At 42.7% G+C, this 14,927-nt stretch overlaps 1 protein-coding gene across 11 annotated transcripts in view; it reads right to left on the bottom strand.

The window, feature by feature from the left end:
* Nucleotides 1–14,927, bottom strand: part of Reps2 (RALBP1 associated Eps domain containing 2) — a 251,310-nt gene that overhangs the window by 224,984 nt on the left and 11,399 nt on the right. For 7 of the 11 annotated variants that reach the window (XM_042268751.2, XM_076561825.1, XM_076561826.1 and 4 more), the window contains exon 1: nucleotides 8,159–8,522. The exons of 1 other annotated variant lie outside the window; for it this stretch is intronic. In XM_042268751.2, coding sequence (XP_042124685.1) covers nucleotides 8,159–8,392 — 234 coding nt within the window. In that variant the 5' untranslated portion in view covers nucleotides 8,393–8,522. Of the gene's footprint in view, nucleotides 1–8,158; nucleotides 8,531–14,927 lie in introns of those variants that run through there. 3 more of the 11 variants (XM_042268750.2, XM_006973223.4, XM_006973224.4) reach the window with 3 other exon arrangements.

The raw sequence follows: 14,927 nt of genomic DNA on the forward strand, positions 1-14,927 counted from the left end.
CATACTGATTTCCAGTCCCATCCATTGTGTATATATATACTACATTTTCTTTATCCATCTGCAGGTGGGCACCTAGGCTGGTTCCAGTTCCTGGCTATTGTGAACAGTACAGCAGTATACACAAATGTGTAATTAGCTCTGTGGTGTTCTTTGCCTATATGTCCCCAACTATTACAAATCAGTTCTCAAGCACCATTACCCCACATCCAATAGCTTGATGTAGAAAACCATTGCCAGTGTTACCATTTAACCACAGGCTATAGGTACGTTTTCCACTCATCTTAAACCACTGTATGCTCCCATCTCCTCCTGCCCACTTCCAAGTTCATTTCTTGAAGATAAAACTTGTCAAATATATGTCTGAGACTTGCTTTACAATAATAGGAAGAAGGGACCAAAGTTAGAAATGTAGATTAATGGTGCTGATCTTTAGTCATTAAGTACCACTGAGGTCTACTATATTATTGTATCTATCTGTTTGAGATTTTTGTGGGGTTCGTTGTTGTTTGAGGTTGTGCGTATCTGCTGACTCCTATTTGCCAAGAGGTCCTGCAGCAAAAAAGAAATAAAGAAGAAAAAAGGAAAAGATGTAGCCCAGGCAGTCCTGAAACTCATAATCCCCGGGCCTCTCATCCTTTTCAGAATTTGCCTACTAGCAGGCCCCACCACAACAAGCAAGATTTGGAGTTTTAAAAATGTGACATATACAATGGAATTCTATTCAGCAGTAAAGAAAAATGAAAATTTCAGGGTAGATGGATATAACTGAAAAATACTATATACTAAGTGCAGTAGCCCAAGCCCAGAAGGACAAATATCGAAAATTCTCTCTTATATGTGTATCTTAATGCCAAATCTTTAGATCTGAGTATATAACCTGAAGTAACTGTAACCAAGAAAATAGAAAGGGACCATGGGAGGGGTGGGAAAGGAGCTCCATATAGGGGAAAGTAGGACACAGTTGCTAAGAAGGAGGAAAGAGAAAAATGGGGGCGTCTAACTGGGATGGAGGAGGGAAAGTAATACAGAGGAGCAGGGAAGCAGGAAATAAATAACACTAAGGTTGTTTTTAAAAGCTTAAGGAGCTGGGCGGTGGTGGCGCACGCCTTTAATCCCAGCACTCGGGAGGCCGAGGCAGGTGGATCTCTGTGAGTTCGAGGCCAGCCTGGGCTACAGAGCAAGTTACAGGACAGCCAGGAATACACAGAAAAACCCTGTCTCAAAAAAACAAAAAAAAAATTAAAAAGCCATAAGGAAACATTTTATAAGCCTACTTAAAATATATAACTTATATTGATATGTGTGTATGTAGGTTCATACAGAAAGACAGACAGAGACAGAGAGAACATTTAGATGGAGTTGTGCTACATGAAATGATAATGTTTCCTGCAAGAGCCATAGATATCTAACAAAAACCCCAGTATCAGGCATGAAAAACCTTCCTTCTGGTTGTTGGTCAGGGAAATCCAAGAGACTACCTGAACAGCATAAGCTATTGCTATTGCCCTTAGTTGCCTCCCAGAAGTTGAAGGTAAATCCCCATTGCTGAACACCTGAGCTGGATTTTACCAGAAAGCCTCCCCCTCCCCCACCAAGACTAGCTTTCATAGTATCAGAAGGTGCTAGGTAAGCTGCCAGGAGAGAAAAAGCAATCAATAGTCCCAGCCAATTGTAAAGCCTCCGAACCACAATGACTGGCCCAGCAAGATTTCACCGAAGGTGCAATAACAGCACTTTTAGATTGGGGGTAACAACACTGTGTAATTGGACTTAAGGGATGCTCAATATGAAGGATTTCATGTCTGGTACTATAAACCTAGCCAACTATCCATGGCTGCAGAAGTCATAGATCCTGGGGGACAACCTACTACTGCCATTTTTCCTAAACCAATATAATTTCTAGCTGTCTTCCAAATGCTTGCCGCCTGCCTACAGATAAGTGTAGCTCTCACACCTCAGCAAAGTAGCTGCTTTTGTAGGACTGAGAATATACTACAGAGATCCACAACTGGCCAAAATACAGAGAATAAATGACCACAAGGTGCTAACTCCAATTGGTATAACTATAACACAACTGCCACACCTAAGGCACAAGGAAAATTAAGGAAGACGGGATGAAAAGATTGAAAGGGCCAGAGAGAGGATCAGGACACCTGCTGACACTCTCTTCTACATGAGAGAGGAACTGCACCCATGAAATCTCAAGATTTTGGTTGCATAAACAAGACCTGAGTAATGACCCCAATTGACATTCTAATGTGGATGGCAGAAATTCCACAAGGCCCCACCTCTAGATAGAGAGCTATAAGCAAGTAATGGCTGCTGAGAGAGGCCAACAGTGAGAGCAAAACCAAGGAGGAGAGCTACAGTCAGTCTTCTCCAGGGACAGGCCCCCATAGGTTATCCAATTCCAAGTGGTCAGCCGTAAACACATGTACATATGGGCAACACTAATTCCCTCAGGTGTGTGTGTGTGTGTGTGTGTGTGTGTGTGTGTAAGACAATAATAAAGAAGAGGTCTCATGAATTTGAAAAGAAGAGGTAATATGGAAGGAGTTGAAGAGAGGGATGGAAATGACGTAAATTTTAAAAATAAATAAAAATGCCATGTACCACAACAGTAACAGAACTGTGCTGTGTGCGTGCGTGCATGCATGCGTGCGTGCGTGCGTGCGTGCGTGCGTGCGTGCGTGCATGTGGTTTGTTTTTGTTTTTGTTTTTGTTTTTGAGAACAGTGTCTTGGTGTACAGCCTCAGCTGGCCTGGAATTCACTATGTAGATCAAGCTGACATCGAACTCAGAGATCTGCCTGTCTCTGCCTCTGCCTCTTGAGTACTGGGATTGAAGGCATGCGTCACTACATTTCTTTTTTCTTACTGGAATGTACTGGATGTCTCTACAATTTTGTTCAGATGACTGAATAACCCAGAAAAACTGTTGCCGCTGCTACTGATGCATGACATACTAATATTACTAGTCATATATATATGCATAAGTACGCACGTGTGTGAAACCATATTTTTAGAAACTTTAGTTGTACTATCAACTATGGAAAAAAGTACCCCAGTTTGCCATGTTGAGTTAGCATTGTACAGAAATTAATAGCCCTATTGGTCTAGAAATGTTAAACTTAGAAGTTTTTCCATTTATGTAGGGGTAATATACTGAATTAAATATGTAAAGTCTTATCGATGTGAGTGTGATCACAGAAACTAATAGAGTATTCTCTAAATAATAGAAAAAAAAGAAAGGCTAGTTAGGTTAAAAGGCCTCTGTGACCCTCAAGAATATCAATGTGCATTCTACTACCTATGGGGTATTGTTAATGTTCATGTGTGTTTAGAACAATCCCCCAGTTGTGTGGCACTGTGCATAAATCAGGAAGGTCACTTACTTTCCTTTGGCATAAAGATCTCTACAACATGGCAATGATGACTCACTGTAAGAGCGGGTAATAAAGTTTTCAAAAGGAAATAAATGAACTGACGGGACATGTGTCAACAAGGACAAATTCCAAAAAAAATAACAATGAGAGGAAAAACAAGTTGCAGAAGGTTGTGTAGAATACAATGTCTCTTCTGAAACTGAAATAACATAAAAATATTTTATTTTATTGATCATATATATATCATACCTATGTATATAACAAAAATAGAAAATAATTTTAAATCATGCATACTTAAGTATAGTCTCACTACGCAGATCAAGTTGGCTTCAAATTTGCTAGCCTGCCTCAGCCTCCCCAGCACTGGCATTATAGGCATGCCTCCACCTGCACCATACTTCAAATATCCTTTTAACCAAACAGTGCCTTGAATCTGGTATTGAATCCCTGGTACTTATTGTATCTGCTGATGCAGTATTTAAAAAATTAACTTAGCATGGTAGCCCAGTCCCAATGAATACATCAATAAAACACCCTAACGCCTAACACTTGGGGATCATTGTGGAAGAGGGAGTGGGAAGATTCTAAGAACCAGAGGTCCAGGGAGTTTACTGTGAGAGTGTGTCTCCTAATACTCTCCAAAGCTACACCACCATGACTACCTCAACAGGAGCTGATCAAAGACAACAGCAATATACATAGATGAGGGAAGAGTCCAAGAGACCTCAACCCTATACAAAGAACTAAAGCAACTGAGGAATGCTGAGTGGAGTCTTCCCTGGAGAGGAGCACACCAATTGGTTATCCAATACCAAATGGTCAGCCCTGAAAACATATGTACAAGTAACATTGTACAGACTAAGTAGGCTATATTTAGGAAGATATATGTATATACAAATACATATACGCATGTAACAACCATGAATTTAAAGAGAGGCCCTGAATTTGAAAGAGAGCAAGGAGTAGTATATGGGAGGATTTGAACAGAGGAAAAAGAAGAGGGAAATAATGTAATTATATTACCCCCAAAATAAAAATAATTTTAAAATTAAAAGAAATAAATAGTTCTGGCTAATAATCTCACACATAACAGGAAAAATCTTCCCGATACGGATTTTGTTGATTTCCTTAATGACTAAGCAGTTTCTTCTAAGATTTTTTTTTTAACTTTTAAATGAGTGACTTGTGGTAGCACACATCTGTAATCTCAGCACTTGGGAGGTAGGGGCAGGAGCTCAAGGTCAACTTTTGCAACATAGTGAATTTGAGGCCAGCTTGGGCTATCAGAGACCTTGAGTTGAAATTTTTAATGACCTCTCAGAGAAGAGATTATGAACAGCGATTTTAAAAACATCCCCAACTGAGCTGTCGAGTTAGCTCAATGTTTAAGAGCACTTGCTGCTCTTACAAAGGACCAGAGTTCAATCCCCAGCACCCACATGGCAGCTCATAACTGTCTGTAACTACAGACCGAAGAGGATCTGATGCCCTTTTCTGACCTTGGTGGGCACCAGGAACACACATGGTACACATACATGCATACAGGAAAAGTGCTTATACATATAAAATAATAAAATAAAAAAAAAACAACTTCTCACAGCCTGGACATGCTTCTTTACCATAATCTGACAATCAGATATTAATTATTAGGCTTTCCCCCAATTCAATGATTTCTCCTGATAATATAGATTGAACAGCATTTTATAACTAACAATATTGATGTCCAAGAGTGGCCTACCATAAAACTGAAAATCAATTATAACTATAGCCTGAAACATGCACAGCATCTCTAGAGAGTGATACCATCTAAAAAGTGGACATTATAAAGTAGTCTACATGTTTGTTAATTCATTGAGTCAAATATAAACTTGGTCATTTGGTGGTAGCTATTGTATGCTACAATTGTCCCAATGATTTAATGACCTCCTACTATGCCGACTCAAAGTCACAATCACCTCCCAGAGATAGCATCCTGAAAACCAACCCTTTAATGTGTGGACCTTTAGGATACTCTTAGCCAAACCATAGCAAGTGTTGGTGTTTTTATAGATAATTTATAAGTGTATAGGTATATAAATCCCATATATATAATTTTATGCATACAATTTATAAGTATATACAAATACTTCTATATCAACTGGAGAAAAAACCCTAAAATAACTTTGTAGGCTTACTTCCAAAACTAAATAATAGATGCAGTGGTTTATTTATGCACCAAAAAGAAAATACAATTATGGTTTTTGTTTGTTTGTTTCATTTTTTTGAGACAGAGTTTCTCTGTGTAACAGCCCTGGCTGTCCTATAACTCACTCTGTAGACAAGGCTGGCCTCAAACTCAGAGATCTACCTGCCTCTGCCTCCTGGGTGCTGGGATTAAAGGTGTGTGCCACCACTGCCCAGCAAAATTATATATTTTATAGGGCATTTATTCCTGGTTAAATTCTCCTCCTTTTTAATAATAATAAAATAATAATAATAATAATAATAATAATAAATAATAATAATTTTTAAGACAAGGTTTCATTTACCCAGGCTGGCCTCAAATTAACTATGTAGCTGAGTATGACCTTTAACTTGTGACCCTTCTGCCTCTACTTCCTGAGTGCTGAGATTTTAAGCATGTGCCACCATACCTGATTTTATGCAGTGCTGGGAACTAAACCCAGTGTTTTGTGCATGCTAGGCAAGCACTCTCCCAACTGAGCTAAATCTCCAGCCCTAGATTACAATAATCTTAATCGTATGCTTATTAAGAGGAAAACCTGGCCATTAATCATAGAAACTACCAGATCTGGTTATTGTCTCGATGATTTGAGCAGCCATACCTGTTGGGCCAGTTAAATCTAAACTTACAAGTTCTTGTTTAGAAGGGAAAGGGGAAATTTTCTACACTTGTTTTTAAAAAGTTAATACACTAATGAGGAGAAACAAATGAAATCAGACTGGGCACACACATATCACCAAAGTGATGGATAAAACTTCGATGGCCACTAGATGCCAACTTTGATTACCTTTCCCAGTTCCACGTGACTTTAAATGTTAATTTTTCCCTGTACAAAGAGCAGTGGGCTATTCTAATTTTAGTAAGGCAATGGGTGTATTTTATTTCTCTGAGTTTAAGAAGAGAGCGTAAAGCTCAGGCTTACTACCAGCAATCTAGGAATGGCCCCTTTTGCTAACAGCTGAAATAGTCTTTTGCCTGCAGTTTTCCACTAAGTCCCTGTGCCTTGAGTTCCTTTTAAATTATGTGTACTTCAAGGAAGCATCTGTTATCACACAGGAAAGCCCCCTCGCCAATTCCTGAGGAAACCTCAAGCAATTTTCATATGCCCCTTCCTCTTATCACATTTGATGTATTACTGACCACAAAATAATCCCTGCCAGATACCCAGCCCACTCATTTGGTGCATTGCCTCGGACGTTTCAGTAAATTTATTATGCTCAGGAGTATCCTGAGGTCCTTGTAATAGCTACAGTTTGTTTCAGAACACTGACTTCCTCATCACCTTGTGCAACTCAACTGCTTAGCAGCAGTGGCCGAGCTATCTTCTCATCAAGGAATTCTACAGGAACCAACAGCCATGCTAAATTCCGTGAATACTAATCATGTTCAGAAATCCTGAATTCGAAAAGGTGAACCAAGTGGCTAAAATTACACTCAAATGTATGAGCATATATGTATGCTCCAGCAGTGTAAAACAGTCTCCAGGGACAAAAAAGAAAAAAGAAAAACCCCACAAAGGCAATGATCTGGCAAGTGAACCATAAAGCCCTCAGCACTCCCTAGGAACTACATTTTAAAGCATTTGATCGTCACTGTAACTATTCAGTTGGTGTTAGTGACCTTCACACTATTGCTTTTTAAGTAAAGATTCATATTTGGGGCTTTATATTAACAATTTTATCACCAGTTACTGCTGGTGACAACAAATGACAGACAAAAGGCTTAACAAGCAGTCTTTCTCCAAGCTTCAAGGAAAGCACAAAAGAAAAACAGCACCTGCTGCGAACCATCCCTTCCTCCTTTCCAGGTATGGGGCAGGCAGAAAGAAGCTGTGACACCCTTTGTTTCATAACTCCATGTCAAAGTCAAGGAACAATAAAATAGGAAACTACAGCTGTAGACTTCTAAGTCCACCCCTGGACCCAAATGGGGAACTTAACTTTGGACTTGACCAATGCTCTTTTCTTGCAGCCCCGAGTCCCTGTTCTACAACTGGGCATTAAGATTTTTCCAGTTTCATACTAATAATCAGAAATATGTTAGTGAACAAATGTATGTAGCAGATACATATCACAAATATAAAGAGAGGGCGACATATAGTCCTAGGCCAAGAGCCATACAGACACACACGTACACACCCTTCAAGTTCAAATCCCAGCAAGGCACCCTGAGTGTGCAGTCAACAAAGGGAGGGGCAGGAGCAAGGAACAGAGGTTAAAGCAGACTGCAGCCAAAACAAACATCACTTCCAGAACAGGGCAAACTTTGGGTCTGGGAGGCTGTAGAACCCCCAGGAACGACAGGGGCGTCAGAGTCTCTCAAGGAACGAAGAGAGCACCCAAGCACTGGGCGAGGAGGAGATGAGCTGCAGAGGAGGCTGGTGTCCCTGGGGACAAGGGCGTCGCCGCCATCCTCGGCTGCACAGCCCCCCTTTTTTGCCGCCCTGACCGCCGCCCTCCAGATCCCCAGGAATAGTCGTTGTCTCCCCCATTCTTCCACAGACACTGTCCCCACAGACCCGCGAGGGATAAAAGAGCGCAGAGACTTACCTGGTGCAACGTCTCTGGTGGCAGCTGCGACGCTCGGAACAGATCGGCCACTGGACCGGCGGCCGCAGTGGCAGTGCCGGGGGCGACCCTGGTAGCCTCGGGAGGTCCAGGTCCCGGGCCCCCGCTTGCAGCGCCTGCACAGCGCGCAAAGAGCTCAGAGTAGCACTGCTGCTCGCTATCGCTCAGCAGCAACGGCGGTGCCGCGCCGCAGCCTCCACCCGCAGCCACCTCCATAGGGCCTTCTGTGGGGTCCCGGCCAAGCGCTTTCCCCAGTCGAGGTGCCGGTGTCTCCGCCAGGGCCACCACCACCGCCTCGGCCTCCGAAGCCGCCGCCCCCACGCCCCGCAGCTGCAGCGCCGCCGCTTCCTCCAAGCGCGCGCCAGCCCCGCCCCCCGGGCTTGAATGTTGTGCCTCGGCTGCGCGGCACATGGAGACAGGCGCGGCGCCGACCAATCAGAGCCCGGGACCCCACCTGGGCCCCACCCCTGATGGCCGCCTCGCCCCGCCCCTTGGCCAGGTAAGGAGTCCAACTCCGGCAGCTGCCCTCCCAAGCCTTTCACCTGCTCCAAGGGGGAGGTTAGACCCGGCGGCGAGTGGCTACCAAAGTCCACACAGCTCCTGAGGGGGATCTCGGTCTCTCCACCCTGGCTGGCAAGGGAACATCTGGACACACACACACAAGAACAAGAGGGCTTTTCAGGGGATGGGGAAAACTGAGATGTTTTCTCTTTTGGAGTCCGGAACAGAAGTGGTGTCCACTTAGAAAAGGGACCAGGCACGAAAAGTTGGGTTTCTCTTCTTCTCTAATAGTATCGCCTGTGTCCTAAAAACCTAAATAACAGAGATGTTCTTACGAATGAGGTCTCAGCGCCTCTCCACAACTTTGAAGATGGTGATGTGGTCAGGCCACTTTCTCAGGTATGGCTCGGATCTGGATTTGAGCCTTACTAAAAAATGCCAGAAGTTACTCTTAAATCCTAGAGGAAGGGGGAGGGGGGTGCTCGTTTTGCAGATGTGAGGTCCATTCTGCTCAGTGCTCTACTGAAATCTGGGAAACAGTTGCGAGGCAATATGTGGAAAATGTATGCTTGTTAAGTCCTGAAAGTACTGACCTCTGTAACACAGAGTCTGCTCCTTCTGGAAAGATGGTTTTTTGTTTGTTTGTTTGTTTGTTTGTTTGTTTGTTTGTTTTTTCAGACAAGCTCTTTCCTTAAGACATATGGCTCTGAAATACTTCTTTTGGCAGGAAAACAAGCACATTTTTAATACAAAAGTTTTCAAATTCATACCAAAAAAGTTAACACTAGAACCCAGAACTTTACAAACTCCATGTGTGTGGGGGGGTTTGTTTTTTTTTTTTCAAATGGGCTTCCTCCCCTAGGGCTATTGCTCTCTAGTCAAGCCTCTATGAAGAGAAAGTCTATGCTAAGTGTGGTGGCTGCTGCTTCACTAAGAGGCTGGGGCAGGATAATCCCTGAAATTTTGAAGTTACTCTAGATTACATGGTGAGTTCCAAGTAAGTCTGCAAAAAGAAAAAAATGTCTGCAAAATAATCTACTAGAAGAAAAAGGTCTGCCCCACAACAACACTGCAAATTTCAGCATCAGTATTGTATAGTTGCATTTTTCCCAAAAGAAAAATCTCTGTTTTTGAGACAGGATCTCTCTACATAGCCCTGGCTGTCTTGGAACTCACTGTGCAGACCAGGCTGGCCTCAAATTCACAGAGATCTCCCTGTCTGCCTCCCAAGTGCTAGGATAAAGCATGTGCCACCATGCTGGGCTCCAAAAGAAAAATCTTAAGTGCTGTTGTTCTTGAAAAGAGTTGCACAAATGTACCCATTATACATACATGCCTCACTGCAAAACACTAACCCAAAAAGGGTAAAACGGTTCATGGTTAAACACTAATAAAAGGGCATGTTAGAGCTGGAACTGGCGGCACACACCTTCTTAAACCCAGAACTCAAGAGGCAGAGGCAGACAGATCTCTGAGTTTGAGACCAGCCTGGTCTACATAGTGAGTTTCATGGCAGCTAGTGCTACATAGTGAGACACTGTCTTAAGAAAAATACATGGAGACACATATATATATATATATATGTGTGTGTGTGTGTGTGTGTGTGTGTATAGTTTTATTTATATATATATATATATATATATATATATATATATATATAGAGAGAGAGAGAGAGAGAGAGGAATATTCCATCCCAAATAGTTTGATTTTAATTAAAACATAAAGCAGTCAGATGTGGCACATGCCTGGAATTCTGGCACTCCAGAGGCAGTGGCAAGACCCACTGTTAAGAACAGTAACAATGCCGGGCGGTAGTGGCACACACCTTTAATCCCAGCACTTGGGAGGTAGAGCCAGGAGGATCTCTGTGAGTTCCAGGCCAGCCTGGGCTACAGTGTGAGTTCCATGAAAGGTGCAAAGCTACACAAAGAAACCCTGTCTCAAAAACAAAAAAAAAAGAATAGTAACAACACAAAGACAACACGAGAAATGCTATCAATGATAACAAATACACTTTGATATTATAGTCAACTAAAATAAGGACCAATGGAAGGAAGAGAGGAGAACAGGGAAGAAGTCACGAGATGGGGAAAACTAAAAAAGGAAAGGGGAAGAAAGAGATGCATGGAAGAAAAAAGAAATGTGTTAACCTCAATGATGGCCAGAGTTCTACTTCCCTTTTGGACTCTGGAGAAATCAAATACAGAAGACCCATGGTGGGGATATGACTCAGTAGCAGAGCATTTGCCTTGCATGCACTAAGCACAAGTATGGCCTCCAGTACCAAGTACCAGAGAAGGAAAAGTACAGAAGATTCAGCCCAAACACATTAGCAGCTAAGTGAGGCAGTGAACTTTTAGACAATCTCTTATGTAATATGCCTTCAAGATGTCCTGTCATTTTTTTTTCTTTTCAGGTTTCATGAAACATCACCATGAAATTTGAACATGCACAGAGGCATTCCTGTTATCTTTATAATGCAAACTGAGCAAGTCCACAAGTGCTGTCTGCCTTTTGTAGCTTTCTGAACACTGGCTAAATGACATTGGGCTAAGTACACCCAGAAATGTGTCTCTTCTTCTCCTTGGACTAGCACCTTTTACTGAGCATGCTCAGGAATGTGCCCACCCTTAGAGGGCTTTCCCATATGCATGTGTGTCTGCTCTCAGAATAAAATGCCCGTGCTTCCTTTGTTCACAGAAGGTCTTGCTTTGGCCGTAACTCCCAGACTCTCCTTAGCCGGTACAGTTATTAACATTTGGCCACTCATGTCCTGCCCTGCCCTTGCTTGTCTTAGCTTTGCACTCCCCAAGAGGTGAACCCAGGTTTGGTTGCAAAGGCAGAAAGTTCTCTCTTCAAAGCTTTGATTCCTTATTCCCCATTTTGCTTCATAACTTCTGGGAGGGAAGATGGCATCAATACAGGAAGAAGGAAGTAGAGAGACAGCAGAGACCGTCCAGCTATAGAGAATTTCTGCTTCAAAATCCTATCACACTTTCCATGACTGTCGGACCTTCTCAGTAACATGGGAGCCAAGAGACAGGTAATTCTCTTCCTACATTTCCAATTGTTCTTAGCTTTCCTGGAGAGTAGCTCTGTAACAGAGTAGTCCACTCTGTGTGATAGGCAACAAACCCCATTTCCCCCAGGGACTCCTGTAAAAACAAATATAGGTTATCATATCCCCTGACGGGCGAGATAAAAAGCTTTACATGATATTTTTGTGCACACTGTCTCATATGAGCCTCACCGTAACTCTAAGGTAGATTAGGGAGATGCATACATACATACATACATGTTATTTGTTTGTTTGTTTTAGACAGGGTCTCATGCAGCACAGGCTGGCCTTGAACTCCTGATCCTCCTGTCTTCACCTGCTCAGTTCTGGGATTACAGGCATGCAATACCACATCCAGTCAGGAAGAGATTTTCTTGAGATGAAAGGTCTCACTTTGTAGACCAGGCTGACCTCAAGTTTGTGATCCTCTTGCCCCTACCTCTCAAATGCTAGGATTACAGGTATGTGCCACTGTAGTGGTTTGAATCAGACAGGCCTCCCATAGGCTCACACATTGAAACACTTGCTTTCCTGTTGGTGGCACTATTTGGAGAGGTTTAGGAGGTGTGGCCTTGCGGGAGGAGGTATACCCCTGGGGACAGACTTTGAGAGTTCAGAGCTGCGCGCCTCCTCTAGTTCACTATCCATTTCATGTTTGTGGTTGAAGTTGGGAGCCCTCAGCTTCCGGCTCCTACTGCCATGCCTGCCGTTTGCTTCCAGGCCTCCCTGCCAAGATGACTCTTATCCCACTAGAACTGTCAGTCAAAATAAACTCTTTCCTTGGTAAGCTGCTTTGGGCCATGGTATTTTTATAACAGCTACAGAGAAATAACTAATACAGTCACTATGACCAGCAAGAAGATGTTTTTAGCTTCATTTTACAGATTAAAAAAAAATGAATGACTGTAAAGCTGGTATGACTTGCCCAACTGAATACCACATTTGGAATTCATTTCCTTCATTACTGAAGCCAATTTAATAAAGCTGACAAATAAAACAGGGCATCAGACAGAACAGGGCCTCAGAACCCCATTATAGATGATAGGTATGCCTGCAGGCCAGAAGAGAGCACCAGGTCTCATTACAGATGGTTGTGAGCCACCATGTAGTTGCTGGGAATTGAACTCAGGACCTCTGGAAGAGCAGCCAGTGCTCTTAACCACTGAGCCATCTCTCCAGCCCCAACAATGAGTATTTATTGGTAGGGCAGGAAGTGTATGTACTGGAATGCTTCAAGGAATTAAAAAAAATACAAGATACGTTGCTTTCAAGAAGTCAACAACCTCACTAGAAAAGGCAAAAACTAGCACAACAAACAAAAATAAATAAGAGACAATATATAATTAAGTGCTAAATCATGTACCCCGCGCTAAGTGCTGTGGGAGTTTGGAAATTAGAAAAATGCTAAACCAAGAAGGCTCCACAAGACAATGGGTGTTTTCTGAGACTGTGTGGAACTGGGAAGAGTAAATTAATAGGACAATGGAGGGAAGGGAGAGAAAGGGTTATCCCGAGAAAGGTAGGCACACCAGAGACTTGCCACCAAGAAAGTAATGATTAAGGAAAGAATGGAAGAGAAGCCTCTGACGCAAGCCTCCAGGATACAAGAAAGATCCTGGTCAACAAAGTCCAAGGGGCACAATCAGAAGGAGTCTGAGGTAGTTTGAATAGGCATGATCCCCGTAGACTCATATGTTTGAATGCTTGGCACATAGGGAGTGGTGCATAGGAGGTATGGTCTGGTCAGAGTAGATGTGGCCTGGTTAGAGGAAGTGTGGCTCTGTGAAGGCAGGCTTTGAGGTCTCATATATGCCCAAGCTGTGCCCAGTACATACAGTCTCTCCTTCTGCTGCCTGTGGATCAAGATGTAAGACTCTCAGCTGCTTCTCTAGCACCATGTCTACCTGCATGCCACCATGTTCCTCCATGACAATAATGGACTGAACCTGTGAAACTGTAAGCCAGCCCCCATTAAATGCTTTCCTTTATAAGAGTTGCCATGGTCGGGAGAGCTGGCAGACTGCCCAATCCAGCTACCACCCAGGCCCAGAACCAGGGCTATGAGTTGGCTCACCCTAAGCATGCACCCCATCTATGAACTACTAGAGAATGTGAAGAGGCTAGTACTGCAAATCCAAAGCTGCAGGATCTCCACAACACAGGGCAACAACAGGAGAGCCAAGAGGAGTCCCAGTGAGAGCCCATTATTGATGGTGTAGCAGAAACCAGAGGCCTCGAGCCAGACCAATGACTCATTGCAATAAACACTTGCAAGTAAAGATGTGTGGACTAAAGGGCATACTGTGTGACTCGTTGTGTCACATTACAGCTTCCATAATGTGATTTCTTTTTTTTTCTTTTAAATTTTATTTTATTTTATTTTATTTTATTTTGGGAGGCAAGTTTGCAAGGGCAGAGGGTGGATACCAAAGGGACAGGAAGATGAATGGGATTGGTATACATGATATGAAATTTCACAAAGAATTAATAAAAAGTTTTTTAAAAAGTTGCCATGGTCATGGTGTCTCTTAACAGCAAAAGAAACTCTAATTAAGACAGGGTCCAGCCAGGCGGTAGTGGCGCATACCTTTGATCCCAGCACTCAGGAGGCAGAGCCAGGTGGATCTCTGTGAGTTTGAGGCCAGCCTGGTCTACAAAGTGAGATCCAGGACAGGCACCAAAGCTACACAGAGAAACCCTGTCTTGAAAATAAAAAAAAAAATGTTTTTACTAAGCCAGACATAGTGGCTCATGCCTGTAACCCCAGCACTGGAGAGGCTAAGGCAGAAAGATCTAGCTAGATTTTTAGGCCAGCCTGGGCTACATAATGAGACTTTCATGTTAAACATATTTTTCTAAGAATGTCAAGTATTGTACTTTATTTCTACAATAAATTTCTAAATAGGAGAAATAGTTATGAAACCTCAAAATAAACAATGGAAGAACATAGAAACTAGAAACGTAGACATGTTTATAAGGCTGAGTAACATTAAATAAGCCCTATTGTAGGGGTTTGGTTGTGTGTGTGTGTGTGTGTGTGTGTGTGTGTGTGTGTGTTTCTATATATGTGTACACACATGTAGCAACCAGGGATTGATTTTCAGTATTTCCCAAGTCACTCTTCACCTTATTTCTTTGAACACGGGGTCTCTCGGTGAAACTGGAGATCACTGATTCAGCTAGATTCTGACC

The sequence above is a fragment of the Peromyscus maniculatus genome, chromosome X (genome assembly GCF_049852395.1).
Source record: "Peromyscus maniculatus bairdii isolate BWxNUB_F1_BW_parent chromosome X, HU_Pman_BW_mat_3.1, whole genome shotgun sequence".
NCBI lineage: Eukaryota > Metazoa > Chordata > Mammalia > Rodentia > Cricetidae > Peromyscus > Peromyscus maniculatus.